This window comes from Orbicella faveolata, unplaced genomic scaffold (genome assembly GCF_042242905.1).
Source record: "Orbicella faveolata isolate gen_17 unplaced genomic scaffold, um_ofav_v1 contig_15, whole genome shotgun sequence".
Classification (NCBI taxonomy): Eukaryota; Metazoa; Cnidaria; class Anthozoa; order Scleractinia; family Merulinidae; genus Orbicella; species Orbicella faveolata.
In genome coordinates this window covers 9042915-9061817 of record NW_028301542.1, presented here as the reverse complement: position 1 = coordinate 9061817, position 18903 = coordinate 9042915, and the positions used below count along the sequence as shown (strand labels likewise).

The following is an 18903-nucleotide window of genomic DNA, read 5'->3' as shown; positions in this document are numbered from 1 at the left end:
AATTAATAACACACTCTGGAATAACTATAGGGTGTCTTACTAGAATAAGGAAGAAGTATGGCGTATCAAAAACTTTGAAATATGGACGATGAAGTTCTATTGAGTTATTGTTATTATTCGAGAGCAGCGTTTTGCACCAGAAGTTCTGCACCAAATAGAAATAAGGATACATAGATTATTGAGCGGACCGAGCCAAGCCGCTGACTTCAATAAGATGTTCAGTGTAAACCTAAGCAATTTTGGGCACCATGGTTGCTTCCATTTCTGGTCTCCACCGTAAGTTATACGTGGCGAAGAATGGTCAACAAGGAGAGAAAACATCTCGAATTCAAGACATGGAGGGAGGCAGCGGTGGCGGCAAAAGACCGTGTTGTTTGGAGGAGGCTGATTGATGGCCCCATTGTCCATGAGGAGAGAAGAGAAAGATGATGACCGTAAGTTATGGAATCATACCAGCTGCCCCGAACTCTATCTTTTCACGTTTCGATTGTCGTTATTGTATGTTCGCGTGCCTCACGGTATAATGCCTGTCTACGTTCCATTTTTGTTGCATTATGGTTTGCTGTAAAATTCCAGAAAAAAACCTCTAGATTGATGGTCTAGTAGAGTAGACCTTGTTAAGTACCTTGACATCCGTATAGCTCCGCCCTCATAGATATGTAGCCATGCCATACTATTGGTCGAAAACGGACGTAACGTGCTATGATTGGTGGGTTTAGATCATGTGACACAACAGTGTCCTGGTCTGTGTTTCCAGCAAATTCCTAAATGAGTAATGTGAAAAATGTTTACGACTATTTCAAACTTTAATTTACTGCTTTAGATCATCATTACGTTGGAGACAAGGTTATTCAGCATCAGCATCAATTAATCAATCAATCTTTATTTACAATCACTCTTGCTCAAAATAAAAAAAATACAACAATGAAAATATTAAAAGTAAAAATTAGAGTACTAGCTGCCTAGAATAACCATAGGGGTTAGTGGAGCCAGGCAGCCAGTTAACATCAGCATTAAATAGAAATAAGATACAGGTCAGCAAGAAAACTGAAGCACAAATGCACACACAGGCGTACGGGCTGGGGGTGCGGGGGAGGGGGGGCTGCAGCCCCCCCAGTTACAAAAATTTTTGAAATTTTTCGGGCAAAACGCTGATGATTTAGGCAAAAGAACTTGGGAAAAAACATTCTAAAAGGTAATCAAAGCCAGGTTTGCAGGCTATTTTCTCTGACGTTTGCCTCGTCAAAACGGAGTCAAGGTCAAATGATCTAATGAAGCAGGAAATCTGTTTTGAAAAAGCCATATATCGTTTAAATGTGTATCGTGGAAATCCACAAGATGGATTTTAGTCCATCAACAAAACAATGACAGAATCAAAGCAAACTAAGACCTTAAGACTTTTGTTTTTGTGATTGCTCTGAAAAGAGCCGTTTTGAATGGCTCCACAAATAGCCGATTTAGATTTTCTTGAACTTCTCGTACGAGGAAGAATTTACCGTTTCTTTTATAAGTTTCTGATTTTACTAGGCTGTCGATCGAGGTCATAGAGTATCCGAGGTTTCAAAATACCTACAGTGGAATCCCGATTTCTCAAACCCTCAGTTTTTCGAACTTTCCGATAACTCGAAACAAAAGTCGTTTCCCTCTCCTCAGTCGAATACTGTAATTTTACCCCCGAGTTCTCGCACTATCCGATTTTTCGAACCAATTTTCGTTTCCCTTGGAGGTTCGAAAAATCGGGTCTCCACGGTAATTTTAGAATGATAATAGTTTCATTAGACGTGAGAATTTTGAACGTTTTTGTTTTTACTGCAATTTGAGTGCGCTTGTACAACACATTCTTTCGGGCATTGTGTAATTTTTTTCGAGCAATAAGGTCACCGCGCACCCAAGTCCGAAGACGCCCGTACGCCTATGAATGCACACATAAGAAGAAACAAAGAAGAGGAAAAACGCTATTTCTATGCTATGATGGACGTCTAAGATAGTTAAATTTATATATGAATACAAAACATTAATATAAGAAGAAAACACAATAGCTACGGCAATTAATAACAGCTATATATTAAACTATAAAAGAAAGACTTGGAAAGTTGACAGAAATTAACAAAAGACTAATTTATAGGTGAATTGGAAAACAACACAACTGCTAATAAGAACACAAGTAACTAATAATCTTTGACAAGATCGCTTTTTACTGATTCCTTGAAATTTGAAACAGGGAAGGTTTTCAAATTTTCACCAATTGAGTTCCAATTATTTTGGGCCCTTAAATCTTATGTTGACCATTCCATAATTATTACTGTTATTGAGGACTTTTTACAGTAATGTTGTTTACGAAATCGCCATGATTTTCGTCAAGGTATCTTTCTCATGGAAAACTCTCACTGATCAGGGTATAAAGAACAAATATTTTATAGCGGCTAGCAATGAGTGTCAAACTTCTCCTCTGTCCTTCTTTTCTTAGTTATCCGGTAGAATTTTCATAACAGGGATTAAACTTTCGCCTGTAGGGGTTCTCTTTTTGTAATCTCGAAGACATCTATGATCGTTGTCAAAGTAAAAAGACAAAGAAATGGAGGTTTAATTCCCTCAATATTTTGACGAGTGTTTTGTTGAGCCCTAGGGACTCGCCAAAAGAAAGTAATGATAATATTTCTCTGTGTTTAACTGGAGATCGAGAAGAAATTTCCCCAGTGGATACTTTTCATCGGCTGTCTTTAAAACTGATAAAGTTCTCAGAAAAAAACAACTTCAAATTGACCATCGTTTTGATGGATTAGGTGCATTTACCTTATATGTCGTATGATATTGCTGCTTGTAGTCCTTAAAATCCCCTCCACCGTTACTGAACTGTAGCATGTATTTGGTCACCCACTGCGCGTGGTCACTCCTTCCTTGTGTGGCTACACGTGTCACTTTAGTGTACTGACTACCAATGTCGATCTGGAGCCATTGATTCTGATCTAAGTCTCTAGAAGACCAACTTCCTCCTTTACCTGGAGAATGTTCAACGTTCAGTCTACCTCGAATAGTAGCCAGAAAAGCACTGTGTTCTGAAGAGGCGCTGATCTGTCCATCGGTGATTACACCACTTTCCATGCCGAAAGCGTCTTGACATTCTAAAGCTTTAGTGGAATTGATACAAATTCAACATTGATTACATATCACGGTGTCAATTTTCAGGAAACAAGGCCCAGATTATTTAACAAGCATATTTTGATTGAAAGTCACGTCATCGTCTTTTTAAACGTGGGCTAAATTTGAATTTTTCACTCTCATATATTTTACATTCTTAAACCAAGATCTTATCTGATTAGAAGCGTTCTCCTTCGTCGAACGCAATGAGTAATAATGACTACAGTTATGAAAAAAGGACTAGTAACAGAACAAAAAGTCTTTACCCTTTTTGGACATTGGAACTGACAATAATTAGTGTTCTTCTTCACTCTGTCTACAGCGAAAAGACTTTCCTTGGTCGGCATCATTTGTCTCAAATTACGAACCTCCTTTCATCACGGCCTTATGGAACTGTGAACTATATTGATTGGTGGCACCTGCGCACTTGCTAAATATAGGCTATACAAAATAGACTATCCAAATTTATATGCTCCATTGAACTAGAATATGGTATTTTTGTGCAAGTAATAAAAGCAGGATTTCCACAAAATTGGTTTCTTAAGTTTATACTCAAAAATTGGCACCAGCTAGATAAAAATACGATGCAACCTCAACGGTCCCCAAGCAACCGGTATTAGAGATTACCTTGACATCCGTACAGTTCCACCCTCATAGATATGTGTTTATACCAAGCTATCGGTCTGAAACGAATATACCTTGCTGTGATTGGTGGGTTTAGATCGTGATAAACAACGGTGTCTTGGTCTTCGTTTCCAGCAAAGTCCTTAATGAGTAAGATGACAAGTTGTTAGGGATATGACGTTTTTCTTGTAATAAATGTATTTATTTTTTCCTAAGAGGGCACGGTACCGAATCCTGCAATTCAACGGTAACGCTTTCGTAAGTTTTTGCCCTTGAGTTTTTATTATTTGACGGATAGAGGAATAAATAAATAGGTAGATAAATAAATAAATAAGTTATCTACCGGCTTAGAGGCAGTCCGTATAGTGAATAACTGTGACCTCGGACTTGAAAATGCTGTCCTCGGCCCGCGGCCCCGGGAAGCATATTTTGGCCTCGGTCATATAATGGTTCACTATACGGACCTCTCAGCCGGCAAATAACATACAATTGGCTTTCAAAATTTACTTAACATTTTCGGTACTAAATTATTAAGAACAGCTAGGAGATTAATTTTACATCAATATTTGACAGCAAAATTTAAAAAGAAAAAATGCTTAACAATTTAAAACTTGTGGTTTTCCCCAGTTCCACAGCTAATAATTAAAAGCCCCGCAATGAAACTATAAAATTCTTATTCCAAATAAAGCCGCATTTGCTCGGGATTTATCAACTGAATGAAAGGTATCTACACTTTGGTAAAAATGTGAGCAAGTCGGTTTAAACCGCTCAATAATAAAACGGCATGAATGGTTCGAATGTTAGGTAGCGTTTAATTTGCGAACTCAGCTTAATTTCAGCCCTATGGGTCTCGAAAGATGAACGTTCGGTGCTGCCGCGCAAAAAAATTCTGTAGCTTGACCTTGATGGAATGTTAGTCTATCGACAAGCTAACCCCTTTCCCTTACAAACATTTGGCTCTTGGCTTGAGAGGCACTGTGAGAACGAAGTATCTTGCCGTAGAACACAACAGAAAAACGTCCTTAAGGGCTTGAGCCCAAACCCCTAATACTAAAAGTCCATCGGTCTAACCATCTAGACAACCGCGTCTCCCACAGCGAATTTTAAACTTCAAAACTGATTTTTATAAACCTTACAACGGATTCATTTTTTTTACCTTGTTTACGGTTTGTCCTCGTTCCCTGTAGTACTGGAAATTTACTCCATTGTTGCCATACTGCAGTTGGTACTCAGTCACCCACTGGCCGTGTGAATTCCTTCCTTGCGTTGCTACACGTGATACTCTGGTGTAGTAACTACCAAGATCAACCTGGAGCCATTGTTTAGCATCGACTGTTCGAGATGACCAAGCTCCGCTTTTAATTCCGGTTTTTTTAAAGTTCAGTCTTCCCTGTATGGCGGCATGATGGGCGTCCCATTCTGAAGACGCACTGATTTGCCCGTCTGAGATAACACTGCTCTGCATGCCAAGAGCTTCTTGACATTCTAAACATGGCAGAGAAATAACACAAACATATGACAACATAAAGACATATATACCTTCCTAGCAATTCCTTCGAAAAAAAATAATTATCTTTATTGCAAAGACAAGTTACGGTGCATAATAGATTACAAACAGTGCATTACAGAAAGTGGTTTTATATAAAACATAATTTACCTATACTTGACGGAACTTTGTCACGGATTTTGGCCAAATTTAATTTAGACATATGACTGAATGGCCACCAATTGGAGTGAAATATAAAAATAACCACTCAAAACAGTGAGGGAACATTTCAATAACACAGCAAATACAAAACAAGGCACGAATGGACAAAAATAGAAAAAGATTGACACGGATTTTGGTACGGGCTTTTGAAAAAACTGTTTAGACTGAACAGTTTTCAACACTTCTAAATTCCAATTCGATCTAGAAACTGTGGACGAAAAGCCACTTCGTGGAAACGCCACTGCAAATTCTCATTATCAACATCGTCATCATCATCATCACGTGTATTAATCTTAGTATTGTTATCAAAGTTAAAATCTCGTTTGTTTGTTACCTTTCATTACAATGCCCAAGAGACATACTTGTTTGTAATGAAAGAAGTCATTTCCTCGCTACATTTAATTTCATAGGAAATGTTGCGCAAAACTTAATATAATACAGTCGAACACCTATGAGCGGAATGGGAGGTGGTCGCTTAATAGGGGTTCGTGTATTTTGAATAGTTTTTAGATCGGGTCAATTGCTTAGTGAACATAGAATGGCGTTAAGACAATCAAAAGAAACGTGTGTTTGAATGTATGTTTTTAACGGTCTACCAATCCTATTTGTGTCATCGTATTTTCCAAAAGAAAGCCAAACTACGTTTGTTAAATTTTGGGTGGCCGCTTAAAAGGGCTAGGGAAATAGAGAACTTGCGTGGCCACTTAATAGGTGGTCGCTTAAAAGTAGTCTAACTGTATTTTATTTCCTACAGAAACACCACGTTCGCAGTTGGTTTTGGTTTAAATTTACTACAATTTTCAGTTTTAAAAAAACTTGTTAAAGAAATGTTTGACATTTCATGTGTTTATTTTCCCATTCACTGGAAGGTAATTCCACCGCTAAAAGTGAAAATCGTCGAAATGAAACTTCTTGTAGTACCTTGACAGCCATAGAGCTCTACTCTCATTGAAATCCAACCATCCCATGCTACTGGTCGGAAACGGACGTAACGTGTTATGATTGGTGGACTTAGGTCGTGTGACATCACAGTATTCTGGTCTTTGTTTCCAGTAAACTCCTATAAGAGTAAATTGAAATAGTTATTACGAATTCACCACATTTAAACCTCAATAATATCAAAACACTAAATGAGACTGGAGTTGGGTGGGACACGTCTTGTACATAGAATAACTTCACCCAGCCTAAATAGAGAAGGACACTTCTTTTGGGAAGAGAAAAGCTTTTGTGTAAGTCAGCTGAGAGCTGATCTACAATAATTTACAGTATCTTTAGTATTAAGCACCGATTTCAAAACCGGTTTGTATCCTGTAACGGTTGTGGTTGACACTCTCAATTAAACTTAAGGTGATTCCCTAGTAAAAGAGCCCACCATAGATTTCCGATGAAACTTGGTATGCTGTTGTTGCAGGACAAGGAGATATTAAAAACGTAGTAAAAAGGGGGGGGGGGGGGGGGGGACACCGTACTTGCTAGCTACAAGCTACAATGCTGACAAATACGGTTATTTAGGCGACTTTTGGTAATCTCCGTGCGCAGCAAATAAGCTCGATTATTTTTCAGCGTAGCGTGTTATATCACAAAGTGTTTGACTTTCTTTGATGATTTATTCACGTTATTCATCTACGTCCCAGAAAAATTGTCTTCAAATACCCTGCATTTTTTTTATCCTTTAAAGGAAACATAATTTGGACATGCGCTGTTGGGCCCATTATGTCTCCCGCCGATAGACATAATGAATGAAATTACTCTTCAAGCTGGGCACGCTTCGACCGAACGGACTCAACATTAACTTCTTGTGGCTGTGGCTCTAGCACGTATTACACACACGCGCGCTAAAACAATGGTTTGCCTATTTGTTTACTTTGTACTTCATGCGCGCGCTTTCCGTGCGTGCGTACGCGTACAGTTTTTTGTATGGCGTGGCTCAATCATTCCACCTACAGAAGAAGGACTAAGCGAGAAATGTTTAGATTACCAGAGAATATTTGACACTTTTAAGAGCCTTTCTAGCCTTATATCTAATTTTTCTCAGCCTTATAGTTGCTATAGACAGCTAAAAGATTACCATCTTATAAGCTTCAAATCATTGTATTCTTCTCTCCTTTTTTGGTGTAAATAAATGTTGTTGTTGTTGTTGGACTATTTGATGACAGAAATCTGGTGAGAGGAGAGATAGCTATGGGCAGTACACAAAATAATCGAAAATGGCGACTACATACACGATCAAACGTGACAGCCCAACGATTTCAACATGAGGCTTATAATTTAATTTTTATCATCGAATTGTGATATAAGTATGTTAAAATTCAGCGGGTTTGGAGCCATCTCAAATTTTTTTACGAAAATTTAATGTAACAGATCAGTTCGTCATTTGTTAGAGTGGTGGTATTAACAACAACAACTAGCTTTATTTGCATGACCATAAATGCATAAAGCGTTGCAAAAGCAATCAAATTACATTGCTTTGATTTGAAAGTAGAACAAAGCAAGATATAATAAATTTTGGTAATTGAATATTAACATTGTGATTTGAAGAAGTCACAAGCTCGCCGATGTCTTGTAATGGCTTGTATTGATCCGTTAAAGTACACGACACTGTTGATATCGGGCGGGCGGTTAATTGCTGATAACTTTTGCTAGTCAGCTTAAAAGCATTCTACCTTATCTCTATGTTGTCCTCTCTGCCTGTAGTATTGAAAGCTTGTTCCATCATTACCATACTGCAACTTGTATCTAGTTACCCTCTGTGGGTAATCATTCCTTCCTTGGGTGGCTACGCCCGTTACTCTGGTGTATATACTGCCTAAATCAACTTGCAGCCATTGATTGGTATCGTTTGTCCCAGCTGCCCAACTTCCTCTCTTGCTTCCACTTGGTACAAGGTGTAGTCTGCCCAGACTGGCCGCGTGTTGGTTATTCAGAGACGCTTGCGAAGAGGCACTAATTCGTTCGTCTGGTATTGCACCGCTGGCCATTCCGAGAGAATCTCGACATCCTGAAGCTTGAATTGAATGTAAACACAAACGTAAACATTGCTTCAAACAAAGACATCTGTTCTATATGTTTCAATTACAAAACTGGAAATCTTTTGAAACGCTGCGTGCTAGCTGCGTTGCAATTAGCTGTGTGTCTGTTGCAGTCTAACAGCAAATGGAAAATTGGTTTTAAACGGTGAATCATTCTCTCACGCCATGAATCAGTTCAATAACAACGAAATGTTTTATTTGCATGACCATATAAATACTAGCACTATCGCGATTATGCACTTTTTAAACACAAAATGTCTTCCAATAATTACAACCTCCCTCCCGAGCCATTAAGCCAACCGAAACGGCCTTTTTACTGGAACTCTATGGCATGCAGGTACTCTATTGAGTAATCTCAGTTCAAATAAGTCAAAATTCATTTTCGGCGAGCCGAAACAAATCAAAATTGCAAACACGTACCAGCTGGAAGAACTAGAGCCTTCTTTGGCGTAAAGGAGCAACTATCATTCACGTCTAGAACAACATCCCTGATTGCAATGTCTCCATGGTAACCACCAACCACTCCTTCAATTATAACCTAAATATCAAAAATATAACGGATAATGTAAAATGAACCTCGTTTTAACTTGGGCAGAACCCAGTACAATCCGTCATTTTGTACGAGATTCTGAACTTTTTTTGACAGAGTAGCCATGTTTGGCACTGCCCTGAGGTTTGCTTGGACGAAACGAAGACGTACCATATATCAAACCATCTAAGATATTAAAAAACGCCGAACTAATATATTGAAACCTTAAACACGCAACATACTACATATTTTACCTGATACGCATATATTTCCCTTATAGGTATCTCTCCTTTCTTCCAGACGTTGCCATGGGAGCCAGCGAGTCTCCAGATGAGTGTTTCTGCATCGTTGCTGTGGCTACGTAAATACACATTAAGCCTTCCTGTAGTTTCTCCATGCATGTGGTACCAGAATGTGAGGCAGTTTCTAGTGGTAACTGTTAGACGACTTTCGAGACGAGCCTTGTCGCCTTTCACGCGTGGGAATGAGGATTCGATGTACATAAATCTCTCCGTCTCTGAAAATTATTTCGGAAAGAGTAGTGTTTATAGTGTCACGATTCGAACCCATTACTACGGAGAGCCACGGAGAGCTACAGAGAGACTACACATTTTGTTAAACTTTAGTCACAGCTGTGGTATGTTTTGTACCGAGATAGCTGTACTTTAGTATGTGCTCGTTTACGTATCCGGTGGATTATGTTATTACTGATAAGTATTTCAAGGAATTTCTACTTAACTACCGTTTCAATGCATTTATCACAACACCTATACCAAACGCACTAAAATACCCACGTGCCCTGTAACTCCACTAATTTGCCCTAGACAGGCCGAACATTCGATCGAAACGTCGGCTAAAGTGATATTCACTGACCTTTAACTTTTCTTATAATTTCCTGTTAAGTGGATGTTAAAATAGCAAACCCAAAATAAATTTCAGTATCATCCCGGCAATCGAAAAAAATAAATGGTCTAACACCAGAAACTCAAAACCATTAGTAAAAGAAATATATGGCAGAGTGTAATGAGAATCGACATTCTAATCATTTCATTTAAGTTACCTCCAGAACAAGGTCCTGTGTCATTAGTATTAGCGCAGTGTGTCTTTGACTGCCAAGCAAAATCCATCATCGACTGGTCATATGACCAGATTCTGTTTGCGTCTATAATGGGAAAAATACGCATAACCTGAAATTTGAATGGTCATCATGGATACTGATATGAAACTAAGAAAATCAGAACGAAACTCATATTTTTGATCTTTTTGTAACCAAATTGTTTGAAAACAGTGTTCGAAACAAAAATGTCCGCAACATATAGACGGGATACAAGTTTTGCTTTGACTCTGTTTTGCTCAGTCACCAGGCAAATAAATGAAGCTACAAATAAAAGCGGATGTTTAATAGTAAAGTGGTTATTGCTGAGGAAATATTTGACAACTGAAAGCAAAACAAAAGAAGTCAGATTCCAAAATAAAACTTGTATCCATTTTTACTCATTCTGTATTTTGTGGTGTGGTATTGGACGTATTATTAGCGGGTCTCGATTCATTTTGTTTGTTGTTGTTTTTGTTTGTTCATTGAATGCTGTCGCGACGCCAACGAAAACACAGTCGTAAGTTAGGTTTTGAACTTCAGAATTCGCGTGTTACTGAAAAGCGCAGTAATATAAATTATATTAAAAAAAAAATTTGTTGTATCTAGATTGAGATGATACCAGCAGAAATAAAATCATTTAAATTTCTCAGCAGAATTAAAAACTCGTTGTTATACCTCCCGACTCAAATACGTTTTCCGATTGGAGGAGAACGTGTCACATGTCATGGGTTAAAACTCACACACTCCCTAGGGAATCAACAACTTGAACTTTCGACTCATACGTGATCGGGTCATGCATCTTGAAACCGCGGCGAATTTGTTTTGCCAGCCGACGTCAACGACAGAAGTTTTTCGCAGTTTGTTCTAGTTTTGAGTTGGAAGTATAGCAACAAAATATATGACTGGTCCCACGGGAAACAGTGAGTTTTGTTTGGGGATCATTGGGAAACAAAACTCACTGTTTATTGTAAGCTATATTTCAGTACCTGATAGGCTGAACCCTTCCATCACATCTGCTTCTGACAAAAAAGCATACCAAAACACGAGGTCGGACATTTGAAAAGTGGGTGGAGCGTAATCTACGGAATCGATAGAAGGAGGTCTGCCAATCGTTATTTCATCAAACGTATGACTACTTCCGGTCAGCTTAAAGTTCACTTCCTCTTTGACGAGTCTCCCATCCTCGTAATACTTTAGTCCCCAGATCGCGCTCCATGTGATGGTCACGTGCAACCAACGAAGAGGAACAGCAGGAAGTAGCATGGACCAACGCCTTGATTCTGTTGCAAATGTTAGGTGATATGAAGATGTGTTCTGTGGGATGTTATACGTGTGATCCATGGCAAAGCCCTCACTGTTTGATTGCTCACCGCCTGATGCTATTATGTAGTCGGTTTGCCCTCAAAAGAAAGAAGGTTTTATGAAAACTTTAGAGTGTAAGTTCATGTCGGAGGAAGGGTTGGGACAACGTATAAACGCATTTCACATCTTTAAATCAATTCTGAGGGCTTTCTTCTTTATTACTAATATTGTAAGCTTTAAAAATGAATAAGAAAATGATTCTTAACCAAATAGGTTTTGTAGAGTATTTGAGAAAAAATGACCTTAAAAGTATTTTTTCATAGAAGCCTTTAATTGCCAGGGCGACAAAAAAGGTCAAAAAGCTGACCTAAACAACCTTGATTTAGCCTGCGAACGCAGACGTATTTCCGGCTGTCACTTGGTTCCGCCGAAAATAACGTCTGCGAACCCGAGCCAGGAAACGATTTCTGTCACGTAATGACTTTTGTTCCTCCTTGGCCAATCAGATTTCATGATAGAATGAAACTCGAGTGCTCCTCACAGCGAACACCTCGCGCGGTAGGACTGGGGTTATTTGAGCTAAACTGTGATTGGTTTAGAATTCCTACGTCACAGAAATCGTTTTCTGGCTCGGATTCGCAGACGTTATTTTTCGGCGGAACCAAGTGACAGCCGGAAATACGTCTGCGTTCGCAGGCTACCTTGAAACAAAAGGCCTAACAAAAACATCTTCTATAAAAGTTAACAGAAATATCAATAACTTGCACACAAAATTAGAGCCAAAGTATTTGAATCTTTAATCATTTCACAGGTAATGTGAACCGTAGGAAATCGTTTCGAACCTGCTTGATCATTTATGGTGTGACGCATTAGTGCGAAATTTTAGAAGCTGGTTTTCTTGTTAGTTTTTTCACTAGTTCCCTAGAAGCTTATCGAAAATGTAACAATTAAGGAATGTATTTTTGCAATTTAAAACCGGTCAAAAGGATATGAAAAAGTTGTCATAAATTCATCAAACACTGTCAACTTGAAACAGCGCAGCAATGTAATAACTTTCTGACCTACCTCCTCTAAGATTGTAGAGTCTTACGTTCATACAACAAGGGGAGACACAATCATGTGGTAAAATTCGAAGAAACCGAGTTTCCAGAGGTGGAAGGAAGGCATGTCTTGTCCATTGTTGACTGGTCCAGTCTCCGTACAGTTTCTGCAATGAATGAAATAGGAAACACTCAATATGTTCGCTTTCCATTCAACCAAAAATTCCGGGACTTTCGAAAGAGTGGCAAATGGCTTGTTTAGAAAGCTCCTTGGCAATTCCAAACAATCTGAAATTGTCAAAATTTCCGAAATGAGAACCATTCAACCGAAAATTTGGACTTTCCGGTATGAAAATCAAATGGAAAGTTAATTCCCGCGCTGTAATAAATTTTCGGAAATTTCGGTATAGCTCGCGAAGTTGTCGTAAGTGCTGTTTCATTCGCCCGTGACATTTTCCGGAAATGCAAACCTGCAGAATTGTTGGTCGAATGGGAAGCGCCCATACTATTACTGAATTTTTTTGCACATGATAAAATTACAAGTTGCGGACATAAAATTTTCCCACCGATATGGCAGCCACATCTTTATCATCTATCAAACAATTTTGTGGTTCCTACAAAACTTTTGCAAAATTTAAGGCGTATGAGTACATGTAGTACAAGGGGATGGTTGCTGACTGATAAAGCGGCTTCTTCTGAGAGTTTTCTCCCCTCATGAGTCTCATTGTTTCATCTGGATTATTGCATTTTCCTGCTCTATTTTTTTTTTCTTTCCCTTCGAGAGTCGACATTGCGTTATTCTGAATAGCTTGCGGTTACCAGTGGCGGATCCAGACCTTGAGCTAAGGGGAGGGGGGAGGCGTGGAGGGAGAGTGGGGGCGATTTTTTTGTCTTTTCTTCCTTCTGCGATCTTTTTTTTTTTACACAAAATAAGGGGGGCTCCCCCCCCCCCCTCTATATTCGCCACTGGTTACGTTTACAATAGTTCGGCGTGGGTGCGTTCTCGATCGTGAGGCAGCAAATGAGAAGGTAAATAATTATAAGCAAAGGAAATACAAAGGAAGCTTACCTGTGTCTCTCCCCCTGGGCGTAGTCTTGCCACGTTGTTCCATCGAAGCTATATGCCAAGTAAAAGGAAGTGACCGGATTACCTTGAGCTGGCCCTCTAGTGAAGATACGTGTCAGCAGTTTGTTTTTCTTCATATCAATTTGAAGCCAGGTGGACGCTCCCGTTCCACACCAAGCTGCATAGCATTTTCGATTTGCTTTGTGGTACGCTAAGGAAGGAGTGCTCATACATTTCCAAGACGACGCTGTGAAGCTGCTATTTGGAATAACTGAGGAATTGTCGATTCCAAGGTCTAAAGAAATACAGACTTGTTGATAAAGCCACTGAAAAAGTGCCTGAGGGCAAAGGCATTTACATGATTCAAACCTATGCCGGGGTGATTTGGTTACCGCCACAAATTCATTACGAAACAATGCATTAGCCTCAGGTGATGCAAATTGAAATGAGGACGCTTCTCCTGTTTGGAACATAGGTAGCCATGGAATGGAAATGAAAGTCTTCATAATTTGACCCTTAAAGAAAACCTCTTTTCCCCTTTAGTCTTGTAGTGATGGGTATATCCCTTTGCAGGACCTCCACCCCCCTAATGTAGACGTGTACAACCTAAAAAACGGAACGTACCTGTTAGAACACTGCCGACTTCCTTGTAGACTTAAACACGCATACACATCTCGTTGTGCCAGGTTTTGGGATAAAATCGAATGAACCTCACCGAAGAAATGTTGACCACTGCAAGATTTTGCCCGTCAAGCACCTGTTAAAATGAATACATAAACCTATGAAATTTTGTTCGCTATTACGAAGTGTTTACGAAAATGAACGAGCTATGATAGGTCGGTATCAGTTCAAATTACAAAGTAAAACCAAAAAATCACGAGCTTGACTAAGAATTGGATACCTAATCTTATGTTTGCCATTATTACGCAATTTTTTTCCATGTTAGGTCGAAAGAGAACTCAAAAAATGTGCGCCCGTATGCTACGGCTGCGCCCTTGTCAACTTCAAAAACATCGCGTGGTTCATCAAAGCGAAATCTTATATTGTAAATTAATTTGATTTTTAGGATTCATTGTTGTCTGATTTTGTGCTGAGGGTCACCGTAATTAAACCAATGATTTATTTGTGGAACAAATAAATAGCGTTCAAAAATATATTCAGCCAAGCAGAATCTCCTCAGTTATGACATCGTAATGCAACATTGAACGTCAAAAGAAGCTTATGTTACCGAACAAATACTAAATCCATTACCTGGCTGTTGTTATAATCTGTCCATGATTCTCCTCCATCGTTCCTGTATTTGACTGTATAGGTTAAAACGTAACCCGCATCACTGCTTTTCTTCTCCAGTCTTATCTTATTGACACTCTGAGATGTTCCAAAATCAACAGTTAGCCAATTGCCAGAACTATCTAAGTTGATTATTTAGTAATAACTGCTGATTATGAAGTGGTCACGCGATTTTCTAGCATGAAAACGAGGCTGGAATAGAATACTACATATTACTATATTTAATGTTTGCAAAAGCTTGTCAAACTTACCCAAAATGGGCAGAAATACTCAATTTGATCATTTAGTGACAGCTGCTAATTATGAGGCGGTTACGTGACCTAGCATGAAAGCGAGGCTGGACCAGAAAAACGCATGTAACCTTTTTTAAATGTTCACAATAGCTTGTCAAACTTTCTCAAAATTAATCCCTTGATGATACGGTTGCACTGATGATATTCTCATTTGTCACGTGGTCAAATTTCCGCACCGTCAGCTTTAGCGTCTAGCGCATGGAGGATAATCTTTGTGTCCGCTTCTTGCATCCGTGATATGGTAGTAAATAGGTTCTTGAGTGCCTTGTCGCTTGCTCTGAGTAGCAGACTTAAGCGAAGACAGAACATCGTAGTTGTCAAAAATCAAACGGATCTGCTGCCTGTTATTGTATTTGATGAAAAGACAGGCGACGTCTTTGCAAGTCTTGATTCAATCTGACTTGTCTAACGACTGCACCTCTGCCATGCCATTTACTACCGTATCACGGATTCAACTCATATCGCTTAAGTTACCTTGAAGAAACTCATGTCCCATACCAGGACCAAACCAGAACTAACAGCTTTTCTGGCCCAGAAGGTGATGGAGAGAGGTGAGGCTAAAGGGAAGTAGATCATTGTGGTGTGGACGACAGAGTGCAAAGCAGCACACAAGGACGTGAGCCATTTGCAGAGCGACCACGAAGAAGCGGACACAAAGATTGTCCTCCATGCGCTAGACGCTACAGCTGACGGTGCCACGGAACTTTCAATCTATTCTCCAGACAATGATGTTTTAGTGCTAGCTATCGGACGCTATCCAGAGACGTGTCCAAAATACAAGTTTTGCATCTAGATCAGCAACAACTCGCCGAACAATCAAGTTGCAATCAATTGTAGAAGCACTTGGATCAGCCAAGACAGTCAAGACAGCCGCACTACCAGCATTCCACGCCTTAACAGGGGCTGATAACACGGGTAGTTTCTCAGGCAAAGGGAAACCGACTTGCTGGAAATAATTTGAAGAGGCCAATGAGTCGATCCTTAGATCCTTAGCCAATCAGGGTAAGATGAAAAACCCGACGAAGAAACCCTTGATGGGATTGAGCAATTCGTCTGCCAGCTGTACCAGCCAAAGGTCACAATTAAAACTGTCAAAGAGCTCAGGTGGTCGTTGTTTAATAAGAGATAAGCTGAATCTGACAGATCACCACCAACTAAGGCAGCTCTGCACCAAGCCATACTACGAGCACACTACCAGTTGATGGTTTGGAACAATGACTGTGTACCTAATCCTGTTTTACCGTCACCACGAGGGTATGGTTGGACAATGGAAAATAACGAGTGGATCCCTGTTATGACAACTCTTTCGCCCGTTCCCGAGGCTATAATACAGCTTGTGAAGTGCAGATGTGCAAAGGAACGATGCTCGATGAATCGCTGTCAGTGCCGCAAAGCAGGGCTGCTATGCACTGACCTCTGCAGCTGTTCCGATGATGATGATGATAATGATGATGGATGTGAGAATCAACAAGGCGAATGTGACGATGATGACAGCGATATTGAGGAAGAAGAGGATGATGACGATGCGTTAAATTAGATATGGTAAGCGTCCTTCCACAAATACTTCGCCAAAGAAAGGTGAAAAATATGGTCATTTTCATTTTTGCTGCTGCTGTTTTTTAAGTTGTTGCTTTTTTTTTTGTCTTTTTTAATTATGTAGGTTGCTACCAGTGTAAATTTATCATAAAATGAATGGTTGCATAGAGCCTCGTTTCTGTGCAGGAAATTTGACCACGTGACAATTGAGAATATCATCAGTGCAACCGTCATCAAGGGATTAATTTTGAGAAAGTTTGACAAGCTGTTGTGAACATTTAAAAAAGGTTACATGCGTTTTTCTGGTCCAGCCTCGCTTTCATGCTAGGTCACGTAACCACCTCATAATTAGCAGCTGTCACTGAATGATCAAATTGCGTATTTCTACCCATTTTGGGTAAGTTTGACAAGCTTTTGCAAACATTAAATATAGTAATATGTAATATTCTATTCCAGCCTCGTTTTCATGCTAGAAAATCACGTGACCACTTCATAATCAGCAGTTATCACTAAATAATCAACTTACGAATATCTGCCAAGTTTGGTGGTTAACTGATGGTAACTGATGAGGCTATAAAGAATTTAATGTACCAGCCTCGTTTTCATGTTGGCTCATATACGTCCGATTTTCAACCCTCCTTAAAACCCGTCCTAGCAAGTTGCAGAGTTGCCACCCAAACTTTTCGTGTTTACTAGGCCCTAATGAACACTTTTAGACTGGTGGCTTACTTTCAGCACGAAATTCCCACGGGATTACATTTGCTCCCAGACTAACATGTAATGATTTAAGTGCCTTTCGACAAGTAGGCTTGCCACAAGTCTACCTCTATAAAATTAGCGACAAAGTTGCGTTAAACGGGCGCGACGAAGTCGCGAGAAGTGACAAACCGGCAAAACACCACGGAAATGGACTTTGAAGAAGTCTATTGGAGGGGAAAAAGGGGAAAAAATGCTTTCCAAAAAACGGAAAGACATATTCGAGTTGTTGGTCAGAATTTTTTCAAAACCTGACCAGTTTGGTTTGTATTAGTAAGAGAAATAAAGCTCGTTTCAGAGAAGTTGTGATGTATTCAGTGGAGAAAGTCCCGAGACCCTCAAACAAAGATGTTTTCTCTGTGGGATGAGTTTAACCTTGGAGCCCGCAGAGCAAGGAAACTCCTACAGGTGTGCTCTTACTGTAACGGCCCAGTAGCTTCCTCAGTCGATTAAACCAATTGAAAGGCTGACCGGACGGCTGAAAAGGGTAAATTTAATGCCCAATATTTCGGTTAGACAAGACTAACCTTCTTCAGGGGCTACACGTTTGAACAAGAAATCACAAAACATATTACGAAGGCGAAAATACTTTAATTGGATTTTTTCCGGGAGTTTACTTTTGAAACGAAATCGACTTTAAATGTGTATCAAAACGACTTGTGACAAAATGAGGAACGACTTACAGCAGCATTCTGAGTGCCCGACCTTCAACAACGTATTTAAGTTTCCAGGGTAAAATTCAGTCGTAAAGTTTACTTAAGATTTATGGAATTGGCTCTGATTGCAAATGTTTCTCCAACAAGCAGAAGCTATATATTGTGGAACAGACTTTTAGCGATATATAGGCATTATCCTGTACGATTATCTGCCATGCACGTACATGTAGATCATTTCACTACTAGCCTTGTAGTCATTAAACATGGTGTAAGCTTACAACTGCATGCAGCATTTGTTATTGACTTATGCATATTATGCTTCAAACTGTCCAAAAGACACATGTAAATGTAAGCCTGTATGCAATATTCTCAGCAAATCTGAGGTGAATACCATTTGGATGTAACCTTCTTCAGCAGAGAAACTTTTCATGCTAGTGTCGTCGGTGTAAATACTCTGACATTAAAGCCTTAATACACATGTACCCTTACATAATGCACTTCTCTCACTGATACTGATACCACATATTGTAGAATTTTCTTTCACAAAAAAAAAAAGATTGTGTAGAAAAAGGTATGGAACATGTGCTGAGGTCTTCTATATCTCTATAATTGACACAATAACTACATGTACATGTAAGAAACTGGGATCTTGCCAAGATGAAAGGTATTCATGTAGCTGTTTGTCAACTTGAAGTTGAAGTCGATTAAGTAGTGTAGTGAGCTTTTGTAACTGACATTTGAGGTGTTAGCCTTTCATCAATTCGTCCTTGGTAATTAAAACTCTTTGAGGTTATCACTGAACTTTGTTGGAGGGCTAATGCTCAAAATTTCAGCTTCACA

At 39.4% G+C, this 18903-nt stretch overlaps 2 protein-coding genes across 2 annotated transcripts; one reads left to right on the top strand and one right to left on the bottom strand.

Moving 5' to 3' along the window:
• Positions 1 to 215: 215 nt before the first annotated feature.
• On the bottom strand, positions 216 to 15691 carry LOC149113443 (uncharacterized). Its single transcript, XM_089288470.1, has 14 exons — positions 15590 to 15691; positions 14784 to 14900; positions 14248 to 14289; positions 12492 to 12633; positions 11111 to 11524; positions 10089 to 10190; positions 9283 to 9545; positions 8920 to 9037; positions 8134 to 8474; positions 6392 to 6530; positions 4919 to 5247; positions 3766 to 3904; positions 2794 to 3122; positions 216 to 764 (listed from the first exon to the last, which is right to left on the bottom strand). Exons 1-14 carry the CDS (start codon positions 15689 to 15691, stop codon positions 618 to 620), a joined length of 2724 nt encoding a protein of 907 aa, XP_089144596.1. The 3' UTR covers positions 216 to 617.
• On the top strand, positions 15023 to 17150 carry LOC149113442 (uncharacterized). Its single transcript, XM_089288321.1, has one exon. The coding sequence runs from the start codon at positions 16317 to 16319 to the stop codon at positions 16650 to 16652; it is 336 nt and encodes a 111-aa protein (XP_089144447.1). The 5' UTR covers positions 15023 to 16316; the 3' UTR covers positions 16653 to 17150.
• The last annotated feature ends 1753 nt before the right edge of the window (positions 17151 to 18903 follow it).